Source organism: Crassostrea angulata, chromosome 2 (assembly GCF_025612915.1).
Source record: "Crassostrea angulata isolate pt1a10 chromosome 2, ASM2561291v2, whole genome shotgun sequence".
Lineage (NCBI taxonomy): Eukaryota > Metazoa > Mollusca > Bivalvia > Ostreida > Ostreidae > Magallana > Magallana angulata.
Window position 1 is genome coordinate 39,500,756 of NC_069112.1, and position 9,714 is coordinate 39,510,469.

The 9,714-nt window shown below is 32.3% G+C and overlaps 1 protein-coding gene across 1 annotated transcript in view; it reads left to right on the top strand.

Moving 5' to 3' along the window:
* LOC128174317 (multiple epidermal growth factor-like domains protein 6) overlaps positions 1-9,408 on the top strand; it is a 46,477-nt gene extending 37,069 nt beyond the window's left edge. Inside the window, exons 6-11 of the mRNA XM_052839892.1 lie at positions 4,367-4,504; positions 4,742-4,879; positions 6,012-6,149; positions 7,849-7,986; positions 8,210-8,347; positions 9,002-9,408. Of these exons, the coding sequence (XP_052695852.1) occupies positions 4,367-4,504; positions 4,742-4,879; positions 6,012-6,149; positions 7,849-7,986; positions 8,210-8,347; positions 9,002-9,147 (836 nt within the window). The 3' untranslated portion in view covers positions 9,148-9,408. The remainder of the gene's footprint in view (positions 1-4,366; positions 4,505-4,741; positions 4,880-6,011; positions 6,150-7,848; positions 7,987-8,209; positions 8,348-9,001) is intronic.
* The last annotated feature ends 306 nt before the right edge of the window (positions 9,409-9,714 follow it).

Sequence of the window (9,714 nt, forward strand, 5' to 3'; positions counted from 1 at the left end):
CAGACTTCATTAATAGATAGATCATAATTATTTTATAAGTATGAACCCTTTAAATTCTGAGATAAAAAGTCAGGGCTATAATACATATACGTAATCCAACGTACAAATTTAGTGGTTATTATTTTATGTAGTAAAAGCACCATTCCAACTGTTACTCAATTACATAAGAATTGATGACCCGGGGCTATATATGTTCTGAGCTGTAGCGACACGAGATTCTCGGTCGCACGTGGCGATTCAATTTTAAACACAGACTGACCGAATGAACAAACGGGTGGGAAAGTGAAACAAAATGTTACACATAAGAAGAAGCCACTAAAAATGATTTTCGACAGATCTTGATATCGTTTCGCCAATCAAAAAAAAAAAAAATACCAGCGCGAGCTCCTGTCAGCGGGCCGGGAGGAGGGGGGGGGCAGCAATGAGTTCGCTTCCACAATGAAACGTATACATGTAGAAAAACTACAGAAGTGATTAATATGTGACCGATAGAATCTAATCCAAAGTTGTTTAAAAGTCATGTAAATATTCTTTTAAATATTCATCGAATGCCTCAACTCTGGACATTCTTTTATCGTGCTAGCACATACCGCAAACATGTAACATGGAACTTTGATTATAATTTGATTTGATTTTTAAACCACCTTGTACGCTCTCGTATACATCAATGCTTAATCAACTGTACAAGTAAAATAAATTTATCTTTTCATCTTAAACCAATATAATAGTTGAAAACATAATAATCCGTGCAAAATATGAAACATGAACGCGTGATAAGGTACATGTAGAAGATCACGAACCGACCGCGGATCACTTGTCCACTCGCGCCGGATCTCCTCAGCCATGTGCGATGGATGATCATCATTTAAATGTTTAATTTTTTTTTTTTTTTGGGGGGGGGGTTGTTGTTGTTGATTTAAAACATTATTTGAACAGTTTATAAAATATTTTACCTAAACAAACCAACCATTAATTTATGTCTGACGATGTTTCCGATTTGGAGTAATATCGTTCATTAATATTCATTTACACTCAAATTTAATTAAATACAAAATGGACAAACTTTTATAATATATAATTAAAACAGTTCTTGTATTTACGGCTATATTTACTCAAACACGTTCATATGCATGGAAGTGTGCGTCTCGGTGTGCGAATCTTGTGTATAAAATAACCGCTATGTAGTGCAGCCGTGGCTGAGATCCTCGGCCGTGGGCGAACGATAGATTACGTAAAGGTACAACGCACAGACCCGCACAGCTCATAACCCAGGAAGCTTTGAAAAGATTGCAGTATAATGACCTTACTCTATCAAATAGAAGTTATTTATTTTAAACTTAAAACCCACAATTGATCTATGTCTATTATTGCTTTAGATTGAGAATGCCATTGCTTTTATTAATTAACTGAACGATTTCTTAATTGACACCCAATCGTTTAATCCATAAATATGTGTAATCAAAACGAAAACAATTCTTGAGTTTGCGGATAAATAAACACATATATGAGAGACGCAACTCTCGTGTATTAGATAACCGCTGACCGCTAGGTAGTCCAGCCGCGACCATGGTGACCGATTTTCTCGGCCGCTGGCGAGGGAGAGCTTACGTAATGGTACACACACACAGCTCTGATTCAAGGTAGATTTTAAATGCATGGAGTTTATAACTAAAATGTAATGCATATATAGATGTTTTTAATTCCATATTTTGTGGTTTACTAGAAAAGAAAAAGTTAACAATGATTTGTTTTCCAAATCCCGTTTTTAAGGATTGTGCATTATAAAACATTAACAACAATGACTTAAACTCCTAAAAAAAAAAGCACGTATTCTAAAAAAAAAAAATTCTTATGAATTAATGCCGTTTGTATTAACCAGCATACTTTCTGTAGTAACTTTATGCCAGTTGTACGCGCAACGACTTTCGTTAACTTGTCAAATGAAAACAGGTACATGTTAACATGTAAAGCTTGTTACACTCATACTACACAAGTCTCATACAAAATAACATTGTAACGACCTTTATGAGATCCCAACAAACAACTTTTCCAGCGACAGCCATATCAAAATCCTAACCGTTTTTGAGTTATTAAGCAAAAACTTTTAGGGGCCATTGGTCCTTAATTTAAGGGGCCAGCCCTTTTTTATTGGTGTCAAATGAGAGCCCTTGATATTCTGCACAACTTTTATTCTACATGTTTTAACAAATTATTTTTTGTTTAAAAGATACAAAGGAAAATATGACTAAATTTTCGCACTCTTCCGAATCCTGTTTTTTAACCCCCTACCTTTTCCTAAATAAGGAACGTAATCAAAAAACAAAAACCGATGTATACAACTTCAATGTCTTTGTTATTCAAATTCGTTGGATTCCCATTCCCTGCTATCATAGTCTCGGAGCCTTTGTCTGGAAACCAAAGGCCCCAAAAATTTTTAAAAGGGGAATAACTCGTTAACGGAAAGGGAATTCTAACTTTTATGAACTGATGAAGATAGTGTTTTGTAAAGTCCATTAGCCCTGAAAATTTGAGCAAAAACCGTTCAGAAATGAGCACGATATGAAGCCTCAAATTTCGCGTCTAGGAAGAAAAAAAAAAAAAGAAAAATAAGAATAATCTTAACCCGCACAATAATAGAAAGGTCTTCCGTTGGAAACGGAAGACCTTAAAAATGCAATGCTAGTATCGCGTTTGGTAATTTTTTTTACTATTTTATGGACTCAAACTTAAATTCATGGTGTTTATTCTATAGATTGACATCTTAGAAAAAGATTTGGTAAAAAAAATTCTATGTTGACGGATTACTTTTCACGCTATAAGCTCTAAACCAAGTAGACCCTGACGAAAATATCCGTTAAAAACACATTTTGCTACAGTTTTCTGCCTAGATCTGTTAACAATGTTAGATATCATTTAAACATTAATTAATTAACGATTGATTAAATTAGAAATAGCTTCTGTCTCTAAATTTAAACCGGTTTTAGTAAAAGAAAAAGAAAAATTCGGGGGGGGGGGGGGTCAAAACAAAGAAAATATAAGCATACCTGAGATCCTGGTTAATCAGAAACTTCGTTTTTCATTTTACATTAACAGAATCGAGTTTCTCAATATTAATCATTTCTATCTCTCATAGAATACATATATTACCGTTCTAATTGCTTATTATAGTCATTGTTTACAACAGCGATTGTGGAGCAAAATCAATACCGGGTATTAAAAACGCTTTGTAATAGTCGAACCAATATTGTAAAATCCGTATTATGACGTAGTGCGATACTCGGACTACTTTAAATAGGATTAATCTACTCTTTCTTTGAGGGGAGGGGATGTTGAATTTTTACTTAGGAAATACATTTAAATATTCTCAAATTTATGCTAGACTTTGACCCGTGCGTGCACGTGTTGAGATCGCATATTATATAGGACATTTACGAAATAAATATATCGACACACCGTATTGTTGACATTTACATAACCAAGCTTTAAGCCTACGATAATGCTATTAATTTCACTAAATTCTGCGTACAGTAGTTAGAATAATATGTGTCTTGACACAGGCCTTAATTACAGTTTAAATGCCTCCCATATACCCGTAATGTAGCAAAAAATTGCAGACTCACTCCAAAATGATTTTGGAGAAAATTAATGAAGCTGCATCGAAAATATCAGTCAAATTATTTACAACAAACCATTTTGATGCTGTTAATACCTTTCACCCAAAAATTTGATTCATATTAATGAAGAATCAGGGACTGGAAGAATTCAACACTTTTTCACCACCGTTTTTACTTTCTTCGAATTTACACACCATGTAGACATTCGCAACTTTTCGGGTTTTTCATATCAATAAAGGTAGGCATACGTCAGTCTATTACATGTTTTACAATAATATGTGTCATATGAAGATGTGACTTTTCAATTTTGTTAAGACAAAAGAAAAAATAAACAAAAGAATAAGATCACAGTAAAATTTATAACAGTATACTGTATTTAAAGTTTAACTTGGCAAACCTACATCCATGGGGAGAAAACACAAAATCATGGTTTTTTGTTGTTTTGTTTTATTTTGCTTTGTGTTTTTGTTTTTTTAGAATTTTTTAGAAGTTATTCTTTTTTTTTGCTGTTGTCACATTTCTAGTTCTTTTATCTTGAAGCAGATATGCAAAATATTTTTGTTTAAGCTAGTTAGTATATAGAGTTGTTGATTTAGCCCGATTTACCCATTATCATAAATTTTAAATTATGAAAAATCACATACTTAGCATAAAATTATACAAATATATATAAAACACGAGGTTCGATTTTGGCTTATGCTCCCTGACTTTGTTCAAAAAAAGTCTTAACTAAACCTTTATAAATGTTTAAGGATGTGACAAAGGATCATATGGTCTTCAATGTAAAGAAACGTGTGGACACTGTCGTGATATCAACCAATGCTCCAATGTCAATGGCTCTTGTCTAACTGGATGTGATGCTGGTTTTAATGGAGAATTATGTGAAACACGTGAGTAGAAAATCTGCAAGGTACCAGTCAAGCTTGTAATTTAACGATTTTATGTCAAATCCAGTAATTTCATTGTAATGATTACCTAAATTCTAAAGATGTATGAATAAAGATCGATTCAAACTTTCCACTCGAAAACCTTCTTTGATATTAAAAACATCAAAATGTATACGTATGATTATAATACATATCACCTATGCTGGTCATTTAGTAGCTGATTAATTTAACATGTTTAAGGCTGTGACAAAGGTGCATACGGCTTTGATTGCAAAGAGAAATGTGGAAACTGTCGTGAAATCGGCCAATGCGTTCATACAATTGGAACCTGCTTAACTGGTTGTGATGATGGTTATCAAGGAGACTTGTGTAAAACACGTGAGTGCATTGTTACTGTTTCACATATGTAAGCAAGCAATGCGGTGGCTTGATAGTCATGTAGATTTATAAAGTTCTTGTAACATATTGTATACACATATTTTATACAGTCATTGCTGTCTATATCAGACAAAACTGTATAATGTTTTGTAACGTGAAAGTGGTCACTGTTTGTGTTCATAAAAGAGATAGAATCGTATGGAGATAGGATCAGATAGCCCTGATTTCTGCCAATATGCAGAACATAAGTGCAGACTTAACCACTGCGCGAAGCAGGAATGAGAGTGCAATGCGCCAACAACACAAACGTTACACTAGCCCCGCACAATTGCGAAAGAAAGATCAGACACAAGCAGGGTTGACCAATGAAACACACTAGTACCGCGCACTCAGTATCGAAAATTAAAGATAGGAGGAATAACAACACACTATCAAACCATATTTGTTCAAGATTTACTCCACCAGTCGGGTTTTCTTTTTTAAAACATCAACAGTGTCCCAATATAGATGCCGGTCTAAAATTATTCAGAATAGTTTCCTCATACATAAACTGAAAAAAAACAACATTAAGACCTTATTCAAAGGAATCAACATACAGTAGAATATTTATTTTTGTGTGAAATTGACTATCATACTTATCAATTTTTTTTCATCTCGAAAAACAAAAACCAATCAATACTTGAGGTAACCTAAATCACCTTCTCGTGATAGAGAACGCTAAAGACAGTAATGTTCATTGTAGAAGGGTTTATTTTAGAATGCTGGTTGTTTGAGCAGGCTACATGTACATTTATATCGAAATAAGTCTAATAGTAAAAAAATAAATCGTTACACATATAACCATAATTATTGTAACTTAATAATCGTGTATTTTTTTTTACTTCGGAAACTAAATCATCGACGTAAATTTTGAACATAATGCATGGTAACTTCGTAAACAATAAATCATAAGAACAAACACAGCTGAAAGTTTTGGATAGATGTAGTTATTGTTTGCTAAAGAAGCAAAACACGCATCATTATATATATATATATATATATATATATATATATATATATATATATATATATATATATATATATATATATATATATATATACACAACTAATTTCTTGCATCTGATCATTCAAGAATGTGACAGAGGATGGTATGGTATTGGATGCAATGAAACTTGTGGATACTGTCGTGATGTAAAACAATGTTCCAATGTCAATGGAACTTGCTTAACTGGATGTGATGCTGGTTTTAAAAGGGACTTGTGTAAAACACGTAAGTATGCAAATTTTGAGATCATTCTGATATCTCTGCAGCATGATTATTTGGTGAAAGAATTCAATCATACCACTCAATACATCAAAACGTATATGTGTTCATAGAATATATCACCTCAGTTATTTTTTTTTTGTTCTACTGGTGAACGTTACATAATTTAGGTTGTGACAACGGGTCATTTAAACAATTAAATGCTTTCTTTGGTGATCCGTGCGGGATATGAAGGTAGCGACATTGCAGAAATATAGATTGTTACATGGATTTTTTTTTTATATCGCATCCAGTATTAGCCAAAGGTTATACAGCGAACGAGGGCTAATAAGGGATGCGATATAGCAAAGTGTCATGGTATGATTTTTATATCTTTATACTAATAGAAAAAATTAAACAAACAATAAAAACATCATGTGATGAATGATTATTGTTAAAAAAATCGCTCTGTGTCTATGTAATTCATCTGAATTATTTTTGCACCAGCTGTTTGTATACTAAGTTGACGTCGACGTAACTATTTGACGTCATAATCGGAGATCGGAGTTGAACGATGCATACCGAACTCTACGTCATAAATAGCCGGTTATTAACGGAAAGGGGTGTGATATAACATTCGAAGATTGCGGGAGAGTGGTGTTATATTAATCTTATATCACACCCCTAGGGTTTATATCACGCGGGTGGGCGAATATTCTGTTTCTATCGCACAGGGCGGAAACAGGTATGTTTTCTTTAAGAATACGATTTAAAAGACCCGCGTTATTGTTTATATTACAACTTTCTTTTAACTGATTATAAGAAGTAAGTAAAATTCACTAAATTACTGTTAAAGTACATAACTTAAGCTACAAGAAACAGCCAAATTGTCTCCTGTGAGACTTTGAGTCTGATATCATCACAATAATTTCGTGATTTTTCTTAGGTCGCTGGCGGTTTCATACAATCTATAAACAAGGCCTGTCCATTTTAGTCCTGTCATTTTCTTGTCAGTTTCAGCCGCTGTAGATTTCGACCAGTCGATAAATGGGGCGTGTCATGTTTTTCAGTATGGCTGTTTTCATAGAGCTATGAATTAACTATAAGTTTCTGTAAGAAATAGAGGGAATAATACTTTGTATATATAAATATATGACTTTAGATGAACCAAATAATGTAGTTACTCTCGTTAAAAGTAGACATAAATTTCATATCAACGAACATGCTTAACTGGTTGTTATGTGGTTTTTTTTTTCAATGATACTTACGTTATTTAATGTTCTCACATTTTTACTAGCAGATCTTTGTGCAAATTTTGGAAATGAATGTGATAAGAAATGTTATGATACTTGAGCTGGGTGTAAGGCTATAAATGGTTCATGAGCCTTTTGTTGTACATGTATCCCTGGTTACATTCAGTGTTCTTACTGTTTAGCCAGGTAACATGTAAGCGTTGTTGGGAACTGAGCATCGAGATAAATTTTGCATATCATACATGATTACATAGTTCTTCTATAAACATGAATCTTAAAGACAAACACATTTAAACGTTTAGTGTGGGTTTAGTTATGGTATTTTTAAAAAACAAAACGTGCGTCAATATTTGTATGGAAAGAAATATATATATATATATATATATATATATATATATATATATATATATATATATATATATATATATATATATATATATATATATATATATATATATATCATATCTTTGCAGAATGTGACAAAGGATCGTATGGTATTGAATGCAATGAAACATGTGGACAATGTCGTGATGAAAACCAATGCTCTCATATCAATGGGACTTGCTTAACTGGATGTGAAGTTGGTTTTAAAGGAGACATATGTAAAACAGGTAAGGACAAAATACAGGTACAGGCAGAGGAACAACAGCCTTGTATTTGCTTTCAACACCTAGACTTTTTATTATAGTTATTAATTTTTAATAAAGGCATAACAACATGTAACTGTTGCAATGTATACCGAGAAGTGCATAATTTTAAGGTAGCATTAAATGTCATCCTATATTATCCTCTAAATATTAAGTTAGAGTCAGTTCATGTCATTTTATATAAAAGATTGTGAGAGTGGTTCATACGGCGTTGACTGCAACGAAATTTGTGGAAACTGTCTCAATGAAAGTCAATGTTCTAATATCAATGGAACATGCTTCACTGGATGCAATGCTGGCTACGAGGGTGACTTATGTAAAACAGGTGAGTAGAAAGTTATCAGGATAACTAGATAAATATACAGCAGGTTAATAGGAAAGTGGTGATAACTTATTAAAAAAATGGAGATGTATCACATGAATTTCATTTGCCATAAGTGTTATTAAATACCCAGTAAGCTTCTTTAAAACGAAAGTAAACTTTGGTTCATATGTATAGGAATGATGATATGAAAAATTCAAAGTGAAAATAGAATTATTTTTTTTTGTAAAAAAGGTTAATCAATGAAAACATGACTTGTCAGTACTCAGTTCTTAACAAAATAATCGCTTACATATGCCATTCGGGAGTCATTTTTTCGATCAAATTATATTGTTTCTTAATCAAACCAAGTGCCATGGTAAACGATTTTTTTTTAAATTTTGTTTAATTGAAACTTATGTTTCATTTTTACTCAAATAGAAACATAAAACAAAAGGAAACAAGTTGATGTAAACTTAATGTAAGAATTAGACTAAAATCGCATAATAGTGACTTTTTGCAATTTACGAGAATGAATGACGTTCACTAACGTTTATGTTTAGGTTTGTTATGGTTGTAAGACAATACTGATGCAAGTCAGTGCAATTATTGTTACTGCATTATCTGTGCTAAACAGCAACAGCTGTCTGACATTCGTTGTATATGTAATCGTTTTAGAATGCAATAGAGGATCTTATGGATATGAATGCAATGAAACATGCGGGCACTGTAGAAACAACAGCTACTGCTTTCCGATTAATGGTACTTGCTTATCTGGATGTGATGTTGGCTATGAAGGAGCCTTATGTAAAACACGTGAGTAGGCAATTTAGAGGCATATAATTCAATTAACATATGTGTTCTTTTGTTGCAACATTTTCAGATCTTATTATCAGTATAAAAAAATTACAATATTAAAGCAAAAATACTATATATATATATTTGTGTCTGTCGACATATAGTTCATGTATGGAAATGCATATTTTAATTTCTAATTACGGTTTGAAACGAAGGTGCATACTAGACACAAGTGAGTAGAATAAAAAGTGATTACATCATAATAAATTCTTTGATTAAAGAAACAATAGTGCATGCATTATATGTGTTTCTTTAGTTTGGAGGAAAAATTTGATATCAGAAAAAATTTAAAAAGAAAGCAAAGTTATATGTTTAATTTACTATTGTTTTCTATATTTGTATATTTAGGCGTGATTTAACTATAGCAGTATTTTTTTATTATTGCGTCAAAGTATTCATGACTTATCTTTTTATCAAAGTGCCAAATTATAAAGTTTGCTTGTATTTAAGACCTATTGGGTTTTTTGAAATCATGTTTTCCCCCGCTAGTTTGAGTGTATCAAGCATAAAAATAGGTTAATTTAATATACTCC